A 19,338-nucleotide genomic window follows, 5' to 3' on the forward strand; every position below is an offset into this window, starting at 1 on the left:
TTCCCACAATTCAATAGACTGCGATGTGAAAAAAAATCTTTCGGTCGTTTTTATAAGTTAAAATTTATGTTTACAGGATAGATAAAATTTATATTTCCTTTTCTTTCTTTCTTTCTTTCCTCATGGAAGGATACATTTTAGGACATCCCAGACATACCCAAGTACATCCTGTACCTGTTTGGGCATACCAGTACTGGGACATACCTGCTTCATGGGTAACGACTCTAATGATATGGGTACCCATGCAATGTAAAGTTTAAGCAATTTCATTCCACGATCTTTAGATGTGGTGTACAAGGCAAAATGGAGTGCCTAAACAGTTGTGCAGAATTCTTCACTTTTGGACTTATTAGGTGTATGTCAAGTGGTAGGGATCCAAACCCTTCCTGGTATGCTGTTATGAAAATAGTGTCTTCTGCCAACATGTTGAAACTATTGCACTGTTTACTCCAAGTTTGGATCCACATAATTCTTAAATGAGTCTGATTTCTGTATTTTAAATACATATTCATTATTTAATCTACAAATCATTTGACAAGTCATGGGGCTACTGATCTGTTTGCTAAAGCTAGTTATGAAGTAGATTTACTTATCATGTGAAGAAGTCTTTTCCTTGTGTTAGTTGACATCTGACTTGGTTTTAATTGCCTGTTTCTTAGTGATTGAAGTGCAAGTTATATAGGTTATCTATTGAACTATAGGCAGGTCTGGCTTTTATTTTCATTCAACTTGGTTTTATAAAAGTTATTTTTATTATTGATAAGTGACAGTATAATATAATTTATTTTCCAAATTTGCTGACCATATTGGTAGAATTACAGGTTTCAAAGAGACTGAGTACACCGGCTGAAATAATCTGGAAGTCCTTCAGCCTTGCGTTTTTTGCTGTGAGTTTTTTCTCTGGTTGATTATCCTGCCAGAGTTAAAAACTGAAATTTTAAATTTTAATCTTCCCTCTAACATTTCCACTTTCAATCGTTTATCTTATAGCTTGGTTTGCCTGCAATGTTTCAAAATTTGCATGCTAATGCTCGAATTGGTACTAGGTATTATGTTATTATGGTATATCCTTTGAGGCAATGTCATGCAGTGAACACCCTTTGATATGATAATATATCCTTAACAGTCTTCAAAGCTGATCGATATTCAAGTAGAAACTTTATATTCTTTGTTTAACAAACCAATTCCATAATCAATATGCAGGAATGGGGGGATCGTTCAATGTTAGCTACCATTGCCCTAGGTGCTGCACAAGTAAGTTTACTAGTATTGTCTTACGATTTACAAGAGCACTTATCGAATGTCTGTTCAGTTATGATGCGTTATGTGGGTGACAGTCTCCATGGGGTGTTGCGAGCGGGGCCATTGGTGGACATCTTGCTGCAACATCAATTGCTGTTGTTGGCGGAGGACTTCTTGCTCAGTATATTTCAGAAAAAGTGGTAAATAACACTCCTCTCTCACATATTTCTTACAACTTGTACATTCTGCAGATGTGCATTAACTTCTCTTGGAAAATCAAATCTCAGGTTGGATATCTCGGAGGTGCATTGTTCATTGTATTCGCTATAGCGACACTACTGGGAGCCTTTTGAACATTTTATGGAGTCATTTCTCCACCATTTTTTCTGAGTCAAACTGACTTGAAGCCTGATCGATCTTGGGGCCTTTAATGAGCCCTTTGGAAAAGCATAAGAATGGTGGAACAGCTGAGCACAACAAACATATTCTATCCCCTATTTTTGACTATTTTAATTGAGTTTCTCTAGAAAGGGGAATGATACTTGGTACACGACTATAAAAATGCATGTTCATTTGTATAAATTCTAAATCATTTTCTTCTTGTCCCTGCGTTGGCATGTGACTTTGAAGCCATGTAACTTCATTGTACTTGCTTTTAAGGTTTCTTGTTTTTAAGCGGAGTTGATTGTTGAAGTCACCAATTTTGGAGAACAACTTTTACGGGCATGTAACGTGTTCCATCCTATGCAATAAAATTCCATCTTCAACGAACTTGGTGGAACTTGGTAGATAGTCTCAGAGATAGAAAAAATGTTTCAAGAGAATAATATGTCACAATAGTATTGACGGGAATATTGGTACAGTGGGTACTACTCAATCCCACATAGCAGATTGGGATACCACAGAACAAGAAAAATGAATTTTAATCTATCAAGCAAGCAAAAAAATATTAAACTAAATTAGGGTTTTGGAGAGAAGGGAAAAGAACCTATATGTGCTTCTTGAAGAATCTCCCAAGCTTGTTTGTCGAGTTGGTAGAGTAGTTATAGCTTACTCAAAGCAAATGCAAAATTCTTTTCCCTCCTCTACAATGGAAAAACTATTGATCTAGCTCAGTAAACAAGATAGAAACTTTCTAATCTACCATGTAATTCAACAAAAAAATACATGAAACTAACATCAAATTAATGCAAAAAAATTGGTGGGGTGGGGGTAAAGAAAAGGGAATTTATAAGAGACCATACCTTGCTATGGTGAGTTAGCTCTGAATCCCTTTTCTTTTGGGTTTGTTCCTCTTAAGGTTCTCTCTAGTCTATTGCCCTTTCCAAAGCTTTAAAAACTATCTTCAGGGTTCAACCAGCAATGTCCACATTCTAGAACAATTTTGGATTATCTAATATTTGGGTGTGTTATCCACTGTTCGGTATGACAACCTTGGATGGATGAAGAGGACTACACACATGTTTTGAATCTGAACCAAACAGGTAGACCTGTGTTATTTGGAAGAGTGGGAGTTCTATAAGTAAAGGTCCAGAAACTGAAACATCATCCTTCTCACCTGTCTTTTGTGATCAGCATCCAAGAATAGTGGCAAAATTAATGTCGTTGAGGAAGATGGTGATTGTTAGTGAAAAAGTCAGTGAATGATGGTGATTAGTAGAAATTTGTCTAAAATCCACCTTTTTCAGCTTCAAGGATGATATATACGAAAAGACTTGTGGTGTGGCCATGGGATCACCTCTATCCCCCATCATTGTCAATTTGTTCATGGAACATTTTGAAGCCAAAGCCATTGAGTCTTCCCCTTTAAAACCTAAGCTTTGGAAAAGATATGTAGATGACACTTACGTCATTTGGCCTCATGGAAAAGAAAACCTGGACAAATTCCTAGAGCACCTTAACAGTCAATCAAATTATATCAAGTTTACAATGGAAGTAGAAGAGAATGGATGTCTTCCATTTCTTGACATCCTAATCAAGAGAAACCAAGATGGCTCAATATCTCACCAGGTCTATCGCAAGAAAACCCACACAGAACACTATGTGCATGCCAACTCTCACCATCATCCTGCTCAGAAACTCGGGGTGCTCAACACTCTAGCTACTAGGGCGGTTCGTATTTCGGATCATGATCATTTTGATCAAGAGAAGAACCACCTCTTAGATGTTTTTGTAAAGAATGGATATAGAAGACACCAAGGAATCAAAGCTTTCAAAAAAGCGGAGAATCCTAAAAAGAAACAACCATTGGATGACTGTGTAGGCAAGGTTCACCTTCCCTACATTCTAGGCACCACTGATAAGATTTCACACATTTAAAATATATATATATATATATATATATATATATATATATAAACCACTTTCAAACCCTTGAATACAATTAGCAAATGTCTGAAATCTGTAAAAGATCCCATTGATCCTAGGCACCACAAAGGGGTTTATTTGGTTCCGTGTTCATGTGGAAAATCCTACATTGGTGAGACTGGTCGTTCGATATTAACTAGGATTCAAGAACATGCCGCTGACATCAAACATAACCGCTCCAAAACCTCAGCTTTGGCCGAGCATTTTAGTAAAACCAACCATTACATTTGCATCGAAAACTCCAGTGTTTTGGCCAAAATCGATTATTGTCACCGTAGAAAATTTAGAGAAGCTATAGAAATAGGAAAACGCCCCAATAACCTCAACCGTGATGACGATTGGAAAATTAGTGACAATTGGATTCCTACACTAATGGGGGATTCTACTGTCCCCTAGGTACCCCTGGCCCCTTTATCTCTTAATGGTTCACCTATCCCTAAAATCATTAAACTAATATTTTAATTAGTTTATTCAAACCTAATTAACCGAATCAAGCACTAAAAAACATTATTAATATAATAAACATTATAAATATTTAACCAGAAACCTTTAAACCTTTATAGATCAATACATAATATTAATCTAACATCAGAACCTAGGAACTTCCTCAACAATAAAATTTAGATGTTTAATGTTAAAACTAAATAAATTTAACATCAATAATTCAACAAATTAATTAATATTGAAACTTTTAGTTAAACATTATAATATTTGAAATATTATAGCATCATAATTATCACATCATATAATGTTTGAATAAATAACATTAAGTATTAATTAATGTCAACTAAAATAATTAATACAAAAACTTTTGGGTTAATAACATCACAATATTTGAATAAATAACATCATAATAGTTGAATTAATAACATTAATCAACTAATAAAAAAAGTTTAAATTAAATTAAATTTATGAAGATTTTATTAACATTACATTCAAATAATTTTAATTTTATATAAGCTTTAGTTTCCATATCAAGTAATTAATAAAAATGATAAATATCATGACAATATAAACATACGAATATCAAAAATATTAATAATTAATTAAGTAAAATAAATATATTTCCGAGCATTAGCAAACCTGTTGGCTCCATCCATTCATTATCTTCCCAACCCTATCCTCTATTTATTGGTCCATTATTCACTGACTTTTTCACACATTTGATCCTAAAGATGAACCATAGAGGTTGGTTCGAAATGTCTCTAAAAAATTGTTAATTATTCTTGTTTGATCATTGTTTGTGGATGATGTGATTAAGTCATAGCAAGTGTTGTTCCACTCATCTTTCATAATTCTTTCCAAAAGATTCATGTGATCTTGGATCTCTATTACTTACTAATGCTTTAGGAAAACTATGAAGTCGATGGATTTGCTTCTTAAACACTTCAGTCACTTGGCTAGTCATATATGTTATTTGAATTCCACAAAAATGTGCATATTTTGTGAGTCTATCAATGATCTCAAAAATGACATCCTTACCTTTACCTTCAAATTTTGGTAACCCTATAATGAATTCCACTGATATCTCCTCATTTATTTTACACTCCCTTGCAAATTTTCCAATAATCTTCTTCATTCGTTACTCCCATTTTTTTTGATCCTTTGATATGTTTTAAGGAACCCTGCATGTCCTCTTAATATTTGTTACTTTAACGTTGATTAAAGGATTAAAAATATTCTACCCTTATACCAAAGTGTATCTTTGTTCCATTCCTGATGTTCCATAGAGTTCATTAGTTCCTTTATACATTGAATTTTTTGTTTAGAATTGTTATCATGTTTCCCTTCACGACGAACTTCTTGTAGCCACACTGGAATAGAAGATGTAATAGAATATCAAGTTGAGGTCGCTTTCATTGTAGAACAAGCTCTCCTATGTTATCCTTCTCCTTTTGGTAGGTTACCTCAAAATCATGCACTTGCATTTTTACTACCCATTTTTGTTACACTATTGATGACAATATTTGCTTCAAAAAGTACTTTAGGCTATCATGGTCTATCTTGACTTTAAAGTACCTCCTAATGAGATACTATTACCATTTTTTGTATTGTGTGTATAATTGACTCCATGTCTTTTTCACATGTAGATTTTACCAAATTTTTTCACATGACTTATTTGTTGTAAAATTCCAATGTCTTATGTCAATATTGCTCCAATTCCTCGTTCTAATGCATCACACTCTACTATGAATGTTTCACCAAAATTAGGTGTTCCCAATATCAGTGTAGAAGACATAACATCCTTCAAGAGAGAGAAGTCCAAGGTAGCCTCATTGTTCCCTCCAAACTTGCTTCAAGAGAGATGTGAGTGGGGTTGCAATGTGTGCATAATTCTTAACAATTTTTTGATAATATCCTGTAAGAACAAAGTAAACTATCAAATGGGAATTGTAAACTCAAAATGAGAACTCTAGCTAAACCCCCCCCAAGAAAAGATGAAAAAATAGTCCAAAACGAAAAGTGTTTATACTCTAATAATATTTCTTTGGTAAATTCTCAACTTTTTTTTTTAATGACAGTGAAAGTCAGTAAAAGCCATTTTTTTGTGCAAAAAACCCTTTGAAAACGAAAAGTGTTTATGTTGGAATAACATCTTTTTTTTTTTGGATAAATTTTCAATATTTTTAGCAATGGCATTAAGGATCAAATACCATAACTCCAAAAACTTTAAAATTCCAACGATTTTTAAGCATGAAATTAAAGATAAAATATCGCGTCTGTAAAAAGCCTTAAAATTCCAACAATTTTCAGCCATAATGCTAAAGATAAAATACATATAACTCATTTCAACCATAGCATTAAAGATAAAATATCAAGACTTAGAAAAACCTTAAAATTTTGACAAATATTCAACCATGGAATTAAAACCAAAGATCATGATTACAAAAAACATTAAGTTTTCAACATATTTCAATCATGGCATTATGGAAAAATTATGACTAAAATACCTTTAAAAATGAAACTTGAACGAAAGAGACATTATACCAAGAGTATTTTTTTAAATGATAAAAGTATAGCTATTTTAAAATTTTAGTCTAAGACAATTCGACACATTGCAACAAAAATTTAAAAATAAACCATCAAATTGACACACGGTGTAGGCAAACTTGACCCATTACAATGAAAACTTAAAAATCAAGCATAAAATTGACACATTGTGGGGGTGGACTTGATCCATTATAATAAAAACTTTAAAGTCAGCTATCAAATTGACACATAATGAGGTCAGGTTCCTAGTTGAAAATCAACATGGATCTTGCAGAAAAAATAAAATCAAAGAAAATAATAAATAAATATATAAAAAAAAAAAAAAAACAAAAAACAAAACAAAACGAAAAAACAAAAACAAAACAAAACAAAAATTGAAACATTCAAAAACTTTAAAACTAAAAAAGGGAAAAAAAAACAAGAGGTTTAAGAAATTAATAAAAAGTAAATAGAAAATATATATAAGCATAAAAAGTAAAAAAAAAAATTACCCAAAAGAAAAAGAAAATATATAATGAAATGATATTTTAAGGTCCACGAGACTAAAAATAGTCTATGAGACCATTAGTTCCTTGTCTTTTGCATTTTGCAACTCAATCATTTTCTGATTCAAATTGATGATGAGTTGACCCAACCTTCCAACAATCCCCTCGCTAAAAAGACAATGCCAAGAAACTGATGCTAACATGTTCTCATAACTTTCTCTGAGGTCTTTGAATGCATCACATTCCAAAATGAAGTGCTTTACTGATTCCATAGCCCCAAATGTGCAAAATGTACACACCCATTGTTCCCAAACTTCTTTAGGCCTTTTCCACCATCTTGTTTCACACCGAAGTTGATGTGAGTTGGTCCTTAATTGAGCAATAAGAACCTTTGCCCTCCACGGCATGCTAGCTCCAATGAACTCTTTTTGTTGTAGATTACACGTAGGGTTGAATTCCTCAATGTAATATTTCTTCTTTCTACCCAACTCTTTTCCCCATACCTTTCTACGAAACTTCTCCATAACAAAATCCCTTAGCTCCTTGCTATTTGTGAGACAAGCATTGAAGTAGATATTCCATTTTTGCATCCAAGTGTAGTTTTGTTTCATCCATGTTTTCTTTCTTTCGCTCATGCCTTGATTGAAGATAACATTAGTCCATCTACCTACTCTCATTTGCTCAATTCTTTTTAGATATCTTATGAGCCACACCATAGCAATTGCTTCAATGGGAGTTGCTCCTATTTCACTCAACAATATTTCATAAGGCACTGAGCTTTTTATTTTGAACTTGCTCATGATCAAGCGTTTTTAGATTTTCTCTATTTGTTTCCATTTTGAGATGAGAGTGTTGCTAACCCACAATTCACACCCATATAGCATCACTGGACAAACTAGGAGTCCAAAATGCACTTTAATCGTTTTCCAATCCTAGAACTCTGCCTTTCTACATCTATTTTGAAGAGCATATAATGCTTTCCACCCTCCTAAAATTATCTTCTTTTTGTAGTCCTCCCAATTAAGTTTGTTGTTGAAATCAATCTCAAGGTACTTGTACTCATTTATTTCTTCAAGAATGTTGTCTTCAAAGAAGAAAGTATGATGGCTCTGCTTCCTTTTAATAGAAAAGTCATTATTTTGGTCTTTCTAGTATTGACTTGCATCCCCACCGCTCTACAAAAATGCTCAAGGGCATATAAGTGCATTTGCAATCCATGGGCCGATTTAGAAATCAATACAATATCATTAGCATATAAAAGAAGCTTTATCACAAACTCCCCCAACCGAACACCATCTCCACCTTGCAGATTTAGCCACTCTTATAATTTATCAATATATAGACCAAAAAGAGTAGGGGATAGAGGGCAACCTTGCTTGACTCCAATGTCACTTCTAAAGCTTTCTAAAATACCTACTGAGGTTCTAATTTTGACTTTCACTTCTTCATAAAGTTTATGGACAACAACTCTATAATGCACATGAATTTCAAGTTCTTCCATTCTACGCCACAACTTATCCCTAGGGACTGTGTCAAATGCTTTTTTGAAGTCAACCAAGCAACAAAATACTTCTTCTTTGTCCTCCCAAGCCTTTTCAACAATGTGTCTCAATGTGATGTCTATTGTTGAATGTTTCGGCCTAAAACCTGTTTGTCCTCTTGCTCTCTTTTTTTTACTTCTGCCCACTTACTAATTATGTCTTCTACCATGCTGCCGAAAAGCTTTGCAAACAAAGGATTGATCATAATTGTTCTATAGTTGGATGGATTATTAATGTCTCCACTTTTAAAAATGGGTATCGCTAGGCTAGTTGTCCAGTCTCTTATATATATATATATATATATATATATATATATATATAAAAACCATAATTTACGAAAAAAAATAAAATTTAACACAAATAAATAAAACAATAAAAAACAACTAAATACAAGCATATATATATATATATATATATATATATATATATATATATATATCCAAAAAAACCAAAATTTAAAATTAGGTAACAAATTAGATACTACAAAATAAAAAACATTAATTGCTTTTTTAGTCATTAAAAAAATAAAACATTAAAAAACACTAACAATAAAAGAAAAAAACGGTAAAATAAAAAATCAATAAAAAATCGTTTAAAAAAAATTAAAAAAATTACATTTAAAGAAAACAATTAAAATAAATTAGAATAAAAAATAAATACACAGGTGTCGCCTAGGGGCCTTGAGGGGCCGCGGGTCAAGGCGGGCGAGGTTGCGTGGAATCCGTCAAGCCTGCCTTGGGGCCTTGAGGGCGCTGGGAGCCAGGGGGGTTGCATTTTGCCTAGGGGGTCGAGGGATCGCAGGCTAGCAGCTCCCCCGCTTTGGCCCTCGACCCCCCTAGGTAGGCTTGGCCGATTCCAAGAATCGGCTTGGCCCACCGAGGGAGATCAAGGGGCCTTGGGTGGGGACATATATATATATATATATATATATATATATATATATATATATATTATTTAAATATTTTTTACTTTTATTTATTTATTTTTATTTTTAAGATTTTTTTTATTTTATTTTATTACTATTTTTTTTAATTGTATGTTTTACTTTTTTAACTTTTTTTTTATTGTTATTTTATTTAAAATTTTATCTGGATTACTTTTTTCGAAAAAGAAGAAGAAGAAGAAGAAGAAGAAAAGAGGAATAAGGCAACTTGAAAAATGGTTAAATAATCAACATTTAAAAAAAATGTTCGTACTTAGGGCATAAGAAAATTTAAAGCATCAAAAATATGCCTTAAAAAAACAAATGTTGATGTTTTTCAAAATCTTTAGAAAATCACCAACATTTAAAACAATTTATTCATAATTAATACATTAAAAAATTTAAAGTGTCAAAAATAAGCTCTCAAAAAAAAGTTGATGTTGCGTCAACACTTTTGAAAACCAACATGAAAATCACTAACATTTTAAAAAAAATGTTCATACTTGATACAAATAAAATTTAAAGTGTCAAAAATATGCCTTAAAAAAATGTTGGTGTTTTCCACAATCATTATGAAAATCATCAATGTTTAAGAAAAAAATTCATACTCGATACATAAGAAACTTAAAATGTAAAAAATAAGCCCTTTAAAAAAGAGGTTGATGTTGCATCAACACTTTTCAAAATCATCATGAAAATCATTAATATTAAAAAAAAATGTTCATACTTGATACGTAAGAAAATTAAAAGTGTCAAAAATATGCTAAAAAAAAGTGTATTCAGAATCAACACTTTTCAAAATTGGATGATTTTTTGTTACCTAAAAAAAAAGGTAATAGATAAAGTTCTCGTTTGATAGTTTACTCTGTTTAAATTCCAAAAATCCTTCAAGAATTTTGATGTTCTGAGGAACAAGTTGTTTTGTAATAGTTTAGACTTTTTGAGGGTCCACCTTAACTCCTTCCTTTGGAGCAATGACCCAAATACCATATTTCTTATTTCCCAAAAGCACATTTGGATCTTTTTACTTAGAATTGATTTTTCTCAAGAATTTGTAGAACTTTATCCACGTGTTTAATGTGTTTTTCCCATGATTTGTGATAGATAAGTATATCATCAAAGAAAACCAACACAAATTTTCTAAGATGGGGTTGACAAATATTATTCTTAAGGATTTGAAAAGTAGGAGCATTAGTCAAACCAAATGGCATGACCAAGAACTCATAGTGCTCTTTATGTGCTCTAAAAGTTGTTTTGGGAGTGTTTTTTTCTTAATCTCATTTGGTGGTATTTTGATTTAAGATTCCACTTTGTAAAATAAGCTACTCCATGATGATCATCTAATAGTTCATCAATATATGGGATAGGGAATTTATCCTTGATGGTGATTTTTTTTAAATCTTTATAATCAAGACATCCTCCAATATTTATCTTTTTTACTCACCTTCACTTTTGGAGCTAAAAATGAACTCTGAATCGGTAACATAATACCTAAATTTGACATGTCTTGTACCATTTTCTCAGTCTTCCCCTTTGATGATGAGGATATCTATAAGGCCTTTTATTAGGAGTACTTAAAAGTATTAGTTCAATTTGATGTTCATGATCTCTTGGAGGTAGTTCTTTAGAAATTCATTGGAAGACCCTATAGTGTTTTTCTAAGGTGCATTTTAGTTCCTCTAGAATATTTTCATCTTCTTGCTTAACTTCCATAGAATAAAGTTAACCACAACTCCCTTATTGCCCCTTTTTAGGAGCTTTTCCATTTTATAAGAGTTGATGATTTGAGAAGGTCCAAATTTTAGCCATTTTGGGTTCATATTGAATACCTTCTAATTCAAATTTCATGAATAATTCCTTATAGTTTGTAGAGATTGCACCTAATGTTTTCAGGCATTAAATCCCTAGTACAACATCTATGTCTCAAATGGGAATGGCATACATTGGACTTTCCAAATTATATTCTACATACTCAGTTAATGTTGTGGCATTTTCCCACACAATCATTACTCCCTCTAGCAACCAAAACTTGAAAATTTGTCATTGGATATTCTAAACAATCGAGGTTCTTTGTTATTTGTTTATGAATGATGTTATGGGTACCCCCTACCCCAACCCTAAGTTAATAATCTATTATGACTTTTTTCTTCTTAATATAGCCTACAATCTTCAAGGTTTGAGGTGCTAACTGTTGAAAAATGTAACTACGTATGGTATTCATTAAATATATTTGTCAAAAGAATTTGTATTATTGTTACAATGACTTATTAAAGCATGATTTCCATGCTTGGGTCATTATTTTATTAGTCAAAGTCCCCATTGTGGAATCCTAAGATTAATAAAGAGTCATTAGAGTCATTGTATATTTTATGAGACCCTTCTTGGTCTTTCGAATGATATAAAAAGAATTATTTTTTAGTCAAAAATTAATTATGTAACCTCCACACCAAGTCGACCTCAAGAAGATCAAGTCGGCCTCAAGGAAGGCAGTTCAACCTCATTGGAAGGCTATATATACGAGGCTGTTTGACTTCATTTGGAGCATATTACTCTCTCCCACATTGTTCGATATCTGAAGCTAGAAGTTGGAAGTTGGGAAAAGTGTGAAGGTGAAGGAGGTTAAAAGGAGTGTGAGTTTGGTTAAGAAGGAAGGGAAGGACAAAATCGAAGTTTTGGTATCTCTCTCTCTCTCTCTCTTATGTGGGCTAGTTTAGGATATTGAAGTCTCCTTTTCAAAGTCGAAGTTGTTGTTGATGCTGGAAGTTGCCAAGTCAAAGTTGTAAGGGTCGAAGTGTTGTTGCTACTAGGTCGAAGGTTGGATCGAAGAAGGAGAGGTTGGCTTGGTGTGGAGGAGGTCTTTGTCTAGGTTGAAGAGTATCAAGGAAAACTATTGAAGGAAGAGATTTTGACTAGGTTTTTCCCTAGATAGGGGGTTTGCCTTGGTAGAGTGCCTACATCTTGTGTCTTGTGTTTTTGTGATATTCATGCATTTATTGATGAAAGATAATATAACAAATAAGTAAAATAAGGCAACATAATTCACAAATAATTATCAAGAAAGATAAATCTAACCCTAATCCTACTAGCATTGATTTCTCAACATGGTATTAGAGCTAAGGTCGAAGAAGATTGAAGATCACTTCATTTGCTTGACGGAAATTATTACTCCCTCTATGATAAGAATGGGATTCAATACTGCAGGAGTTGTATAAAAAGATCTTCTACTACTTATTCAACAATGTCAAAAGTCAATGGTTCTTGACTTCTTTTACAGGTTCTCTTAATGATGATAATGCATGGAATATTGACAATGAAACATCTAATCATATGACAGGGAAGAGTAAACAACTTCACACTCTATCAAAGGAATCATGTTCTCATGTAGTGGAATTGGGAGACAACAAAAGTTGTGATATTAAAGGCCTGGGATCAACATCATTGAAGTTGAAGAAAGGAATCTAAAGAACCTCTAGAAATTGATTAAAGGATCATATATGGAGATCTTATAAGGAAAAAACCTCATTATCTTCAAGGAAAATGTTTAACACATTAAAAGGAGAGAAAAAATTAGAAGGAGCATCCAATTACAATGCTTGGAAGAAGAGGATAGAGCTCATCCTTGAAAAGAAAAAAGTCTTGGATTTAGTAAAAGGAAAAGTGAAGAAGTGTACAAAATCAAGAAGTAAAGGGCCAAGAAAGAAGGGACAAGGTGTTGGAAATACTAAGAGGGGAGGTGAATCAATATTCCTTAGCAATTAACACTTTTAAATCTTTTCATATCATTAGTTAATCTTCAATTATTATTAATGTTTATGCAGTAATAACAGTAAATAAAAGAACACAGTAGACACAAGAATTTTAGGTGGAAAACCCCCTCTGGGTAAAAAACCACCGAACACTTTTCTAATAAATTCTTTAATCTTCATCCCCAACTGAAATGAAAACAACAACTTCCTAGAATTCTAGAAAAGCATTCTTCTGCAGTTCCAACTGGAAGGATGCTCCAATGCCCTGGTTTCTTCAGTAGTCAACTGAATGGATGCCCCAACATCCTAGACCAACCTACCACCCTGAAGTATTTGCATGATCCAACCTGAAGGCGACTTCATACACCATCCTAACACCTCCCCACCACCTCCCTACCACCTTATAATGACTGAAATGAGACAAGAGTGTGGATTCTTGTACCAAAGACAATGATCCATGATAAAATATGATTTACAATGATTTTGACCGAACACCCAATCACACTATGGCCTGCAACCCAACCATGACATCATCCCAACAGAGACTCCTATACTTCCCAATAATGCCTTTTCGACTCTAGGCAGAGTGACTCTTTTACAATAATGACTCTTAAATGATGACACTTTTAAAAATGACTCTTTTACAACTTTACAATGATGACTCTTGGCCTTGACACTTATTCACAATATACGGATGGATGTCATGTCTTCAAAGGATGTTCCATTGCGATGCTTCCTTTGATTTGATACTTCTGCTCTTGAATTCTTGCTTGAAGTTGTACTTGAATCTTCTTCTACTTGCATGCAAAATTTTCCTGGAGAAACCAATCCCAAAACAAAACAAATACCCTTCAACTTACCTCCGCCTGCAAAACACATGTAAGTGCATAATAGTGAATAAATACAAATTAAAATTACAATGTGTACCTAAAGTGTGCTTGTCAATTTTTTTGTTGACTTGTTACAGCAGTAGACAAAGACTCCCACTCTTGATATAGGCCTGCACTCTATTCAAGACTATATCCAAAACTGACCTAAAGATATATACAATAAAAACTGATGACATACCCTACACTTGTGATGGACCAAGTTCTAAGTACAACAACAAAGACCATTCTATCAACTATGACAAGACAAGTAACATGAACCTACAACATCATATAGATTTAGTAGACTTGGTGTAGCATCAAGAATATGTAGCAGCAAATGTGTAGTATCAAGAATAGGACATCTGAAATTTGGTATCAAAACTAACTGTGATATATAGAGACATAGAGATATAACCGAGACCCTGTATGTACTTACGTTGTACTGCAAAAAAATGTGTTAGAGATGATACTCATATTTCAAATGTAAACGCTAATCATACATACCTTGATGCAGGAGACTTGCCCTTGACTGTTGATGTGTGGTCCTTATTGCAGTGATGCTTGAATGCATGCTTTTTCTTGCCTCCTAGGACATCGATATTGAATCTGTTGTATATATGTAATTTCAAATCTCCAAGGTCTGAAATTTTGTCTTGTGGTAGCCCTCTGAGTCCTCTTTCAAACCCCACAGGTCAGATCAATATTGGATTCTTCAAGAAAGCGTGATGCCCAATTTCCCACGATGACTTGATTATAGACTGGTTTAGTAGAGAAAACTTGTACAAAGTGCCACGTGTCACTGTTACGACTGTCGATCTTGAAAATGCTACTCAACAAACTACAGCCTGTCCTCTTTTTTTACTATTTACGAAATTTGCATCCAATGCTTAGAGAGAAATTTATGATGATTTTCCCAATGTCACATGTTCAATGTGGAATTTGGGAGCCTGCAAAAACCCTAATTTCCTCAGATCATATCTCTGAAAATATAGCTAACCAAAATCTGAAATTTGGTCACGAGGTTCATCAATATTTCTACTCAAGCTATTTTTAATTTAAGCTTTTGAAGCTTCTCAGAAAAAAATTTATAGCAAAAATTCCACGATGTCCTATTTGAAGCCACAAAATCCCTACTAGAGGAGGATATGAGGGTCATTATTTATATGAATATCTTGAGTTGAGAGGGTCCTCAACAAGTGAACGTTGGAGGGATTTTAGGAAAAAAAATTTGTTAATTATTTACTATTCAATGACCACAACCAATTATGAGTGTCAAGCCACAACCCCATAGGGTTCTAGCCCACTAACTGGGGTTACTAACTTCAAACACAAATATCTTTGAAACTGTGAAGAATTACATAGCGTGCCTTATATCAGCGGAAACATATCAACGATTAGAATCTATCTAGAAGATCCTTGACTCATAATAGAGTAAGTTGTCAAGTCAAAATTCCCATGCAAGATCGGGGTAGCCCCTAGTGCTGCTTGGGTTGACATCAATGACAACCACTGATCAACACAAGGATCAATCAAACTTTGTCAAAGAAGTTTCACCAAAGAAGAACATGATGGAAGGACCCAATGTTAATGACATATTTGATAGGAACCCTTAGGGACCCTATCCCTTGCATATCCTTCTACTCTAAGTATCCATCAAGCTTGGAGGGACCCCTTACCAACTTCCAAAAGATAAGTATCTTATTAGCTTTTCATTTTTAGTTTTCCTTACTTATTTAATTTTTCTTGTATTAAATATTAATCACATTTATATTCATATTTTCCTTTTTTAGGAAAAACTCGCTGAAGACTCAAGGAAGGAGGACTCACAAGACAAAGCATTGGAATAACAAGGTTTGTTAAATACAAAAAGGTATGTCTTAAACTATAAGCTTTTTCTCTCTTCATGATATTCATTCTTGATAAACTATTACTAACATCATTGTGTTTAGCTCTCATGAATCATAAAGATTCTTGATTGGGTGATTCATCATTAGATAAATTTGCCCTCTTCATATCTTTGATTACTTATGTGGAACCCTAGAAAGGTTCTTCATGAAAAACCCTAACTTAAGGGTATGTTGATGATTATGTGTGAAACCCTAAACTACTTAGGGTTATTGTTGAAGTCAAAAAAAATGTTTGATGCCTTGATGATGTCATGGTTGGGGTTTTGGTATGGGTATGGAAAACCTAACTTATTAGGGTTGAATGGTGATGTTTGAAATCTCAAACCTTTGAAGTATTTATACTTTAGGGTTTTCTATGTTTAGTATTGAAACCCTAGATCATTAGGGTTTGGTAGGGTGTATAAGCAAGACCCTTACAATGTGCTAGAAATTAAATCTTTGGTGTATGTGTTTGTCTGATCAAAACCCTAGTATGATAAAGTTTATTATTTGTGTCTTTGGGTTTGACTAACACATGTTATGATATGCTTGTACATGATGATGGAATCCTAGATGTATGATTTGACCTAATTGTTGATGGTCACGAGTCCTAGGGTTTGGAACTAAGCCCTAGTTGAAGTTTGATATTCTAGGATGATATTGTCTATGAATTCTAGGGTTTTGTAGCTAAACCTTTGTAGCAGTTAAATTATCTAGTATATGATTCGATAAATATCAGATTTATGAAAGGTTGATAAAAAAATGAAATTGTATTGTGATCAGTTGGATTGTTGAAAATTAGTAAATGAAAATCTAGGGTTTACATCAAACCCTAGTAGAAGCAAGTCATGTGGTTGATTGAGTTGTGATTGGTTTTGATTGTTGAATCTCATGTATGAAATCTAGGGTTTGTATGAAATCTTAGTAGGAAGTCTAACATATGAATTCTGAAAGTTGTTAGATGCATTGTTATACTAGTCTCTAGGGTTTTCTCTATGTTATAAAAGATTTTGTCATATCTCTAAAAGAAATATTGAAGCCATAGATATAATGAGATTGGTATCTTGAGTTGTTGATGTGATTTAGGGTTTGTAGCAAAACCTGGGAAAGAATTTGAAGTATAGAAGTAAAGTATCTGGTTGATTATGTCTATAAAGTATAATGCTTCCATTATTGTATGATTTTGATGAGGTTAACTTCATGTTTCTATAGATTTGGTTGTACTTGCTATCTAAGTTGTGCAGTACATAATCTTCAAGATGGTGAAGATGTTCATAAGTAAAGTTGATATCATAAGCATGATGAATAAGGTTATACGAATGATGATGGTCACGATAAATTTGATGATGAGGATGGAGGCCATGAAATATTCTCCGATGTCATAGAAAATAAGTTGATCTTCCTAGATTAAGAAGGATATTGGGTATATTCCTTGTATAGGAATGATTAGATCCTCCTTGGTTAAGAGGAAGTGATTGATATGGTTCTCTACTTCATGTATCATGCACTATATTATGACTAACGACTATATAGTCTTAGTGAAGGCCACAAGTGAGAGAAGGATACATCACTCTTGTCTTCATGGTACAAGTCTCGAGTTAAGAGGGAGGGTATACTATAGTTATGATGGACACCTTGAAAGAAGAAATTGGAGAATGTATTTTTGAGGTGCGGCTAAGATAAGAAAAGAAAGATCTATTTACATAATATGTTGTTGTATGTGAAGTAGTAAAGGAAGATGTGTGATTAAGGAATCTTTTGTCAAGATTCGTTTGAAATTCCTACTATGATTAAGAAGCGACATCAGTTGTCTAGAATACCTCGAAGATTTGTGTTTACTTATGTAGATTTGAAATTTTGTTACTAATTGGGGTTTTGTTTGTACAAGTAAATATCTTAGAGGTTTGGTAGCATGTTTTTACATGCTTAGTGTTATCAATTAGCTTGATTGGGAGAGATTTGTTACCGATTTGTTTGATCGGGGAATATTTGTTACCGATTGTAATAATCAGGAAAGTTGAGGCTTTGTGTGTGAGACACATTGCATGGGAGGACATATGGTCGGCACTTTGTGTTGATGTCTAGTCCCTGAAGTAGGGAGGGTGGAATTGTTCATGGAGCTTTGACCTTAGATACGCACCTAGATTCCTGGGTTGATGGTTAGTAAGTAAGCATGATGGTACCTAGAGTGGTTGAAAGCTTTAGTCCATCTTAGTCCCACTTGAATAGATTTCCCTGGTCAAGAATCTAGTTTGTGGCATTGTGGTGCCTAAACTGTTGAGAGACCTTGGATAGATTGCCTTGGTCAGGAATCTATTCCATGAAATTGCGGTGCCTAAACTCTTCATAGTTCATATAGTTTGAGATCTCTCATATGAATACCTCCCTAGTTAAGAGGAAGTATTGGAAAATGTAACTAGTTTCGGTCTTCATAAAATGTATTTGTCAAAAGAATTTTTATTATTGTTACAATGACTTATTAAAGCATGGGTTTCATGCTTGGGTAATCATTTTATTAGTCAAAGTCCCAATTGTGGACTCCTAGGATTAATAAATATTCATTAGATTCATTGTATATTTTATGATACCCTTCTTGGGCTTTCAAACGATGTAAAAAGAATTATTTTTTAGTCAAAAATCAATTATGTAACCTCCACACCAAGTCGGCCTCAAGAAGATCATGTCAACCTCAAGGAAGGAAATTCGACCTCAATGGAAGGCTATATATACAAGGTAGTTTGACTTCATTTGGAGAATCTTACTCTCTCACACATAGTTCGATATATGAAGTTGGAAGCTGGGAAAAGTGTGAAGGTGAAGAAGGCAGCTAAAAGGAATGCGAGTTTGGTCAAGAAGGAAGGGAAGGAAAAAGTCAAAGTTTTGGTATCTCTCTCTCTCTCTCTCGTGTGGGCTAGTTTAGGATATCAAAGTTTCCTTGTCAAAGTCAAAGTTTTTACTGATGCCAAAAGCTGTCAAGTTGAAGTTGCTAGGGTCGAAGTATTGTTGCTACTAGGTCGAAGGTTGGATGGAAGAAGGAGAGGTTGACTTGGTGTGGAGGAGGTCTTTGTCTAGGTTGAAGAGTCTCAAGGAAAACTATTGAAGGAAGAGATTTTGACTAGGTTTTCCCCTAGATAGGGGTTTTTCCCTGGAAGAGTGCCTACATATTGTGTCTTGTGTTTTTGTGATCTTCATGCAAACATAATTTGGTAATTGCTTGATGGAAGATAATATAAGAAATAAGTAAAAGATGACAACATAATTCACAACTAATTATCAAGAAAAATAAATC

General features: G+C 33.5%; 2 protein-coding genes across 2 annotated transcripts in view; both read left to right on the top strand.

Annotated features, from left to right (window-relative positions):
- LOC149204071 (protein PAM71-homolog, chloroplastic) overlaps window positions 1–2,013 on the top strand; it is a 346,946-nt gene extending 344,933 nt beyond the window's left edge. Inside the window, exons 7-10 of the mRNA XM_089394627.1 lie at window positions 822–887; window positions 1,204–1,254; window positions 1,338–1,442; window positions 1,530–2,013. Coding sequence (XP_089250753.1) covers window positions 822–887; window positions 1,204–1,254; window positions 1,338–1,442; window positions 1,530–1,595 — 288 coding nt within the window. The 3' untranslated portion in view covers window positions 1,596–2,013. The remainder of the gene's footprint in view (window positions 1–821; window positions 888–1,203; window positions 1,255–1,337; window positions 1,443–1,529) is intronic.
- A 957-nt stretch (window positions 2,014–2,970) lies between these two features.
- On the top strand, window positions 2,971–3,725 carry LOC149204072 (uncharacterized). Its single transcript, XM_089397028.1, has 2 exons — window positions 2,971–3,510; window positions 3,669–3,725. Exons 1-2 carry the CDS (start codon window positions 2,971–2,973, stop codon window positions 3,723–3,725), a joined length of 597 nt encoding a protein of 198 aa, XP_089253154.1.
- The last annotated feature ends 15,613 nt before the right edge of the window (window positions 3,726–19,338 follow it).

Source organism: Pinus tabuliformis, chromosome 1_2 (assembly GCF_031772625.1).
Source record: "Pinus tabuliformis cultivar Carrire ecotype Pingquan chromosome 1_2, CPIR1, whole genome shotgun sequence".
In the NCBI taxonomy this organism is placed as follows: domain Eukaryota; kingdom Viridiplantae; phylum Streptophyta; class Pinopsida; order Pinales; family Pinaceae; genus Pinus; species Pinus tabuliformis.

Bases quoted from the DNA above. Each gene is read 5' to 3' on its own strand.
- LOC149204072 (XM_089397028.1), top strand. From the start codon at position 2,971: ATGGGATCACCTCTATCCCCCATCATTGTCAATTTGTTCATGGAACAT. The intron at 3,511-3,668 runs GTTCACCTTCCC...CATTGATCCTAG, and splicing joins TGGATGACTGTGTAGGCAAG to GCACCACAAAGGGGTTTATT.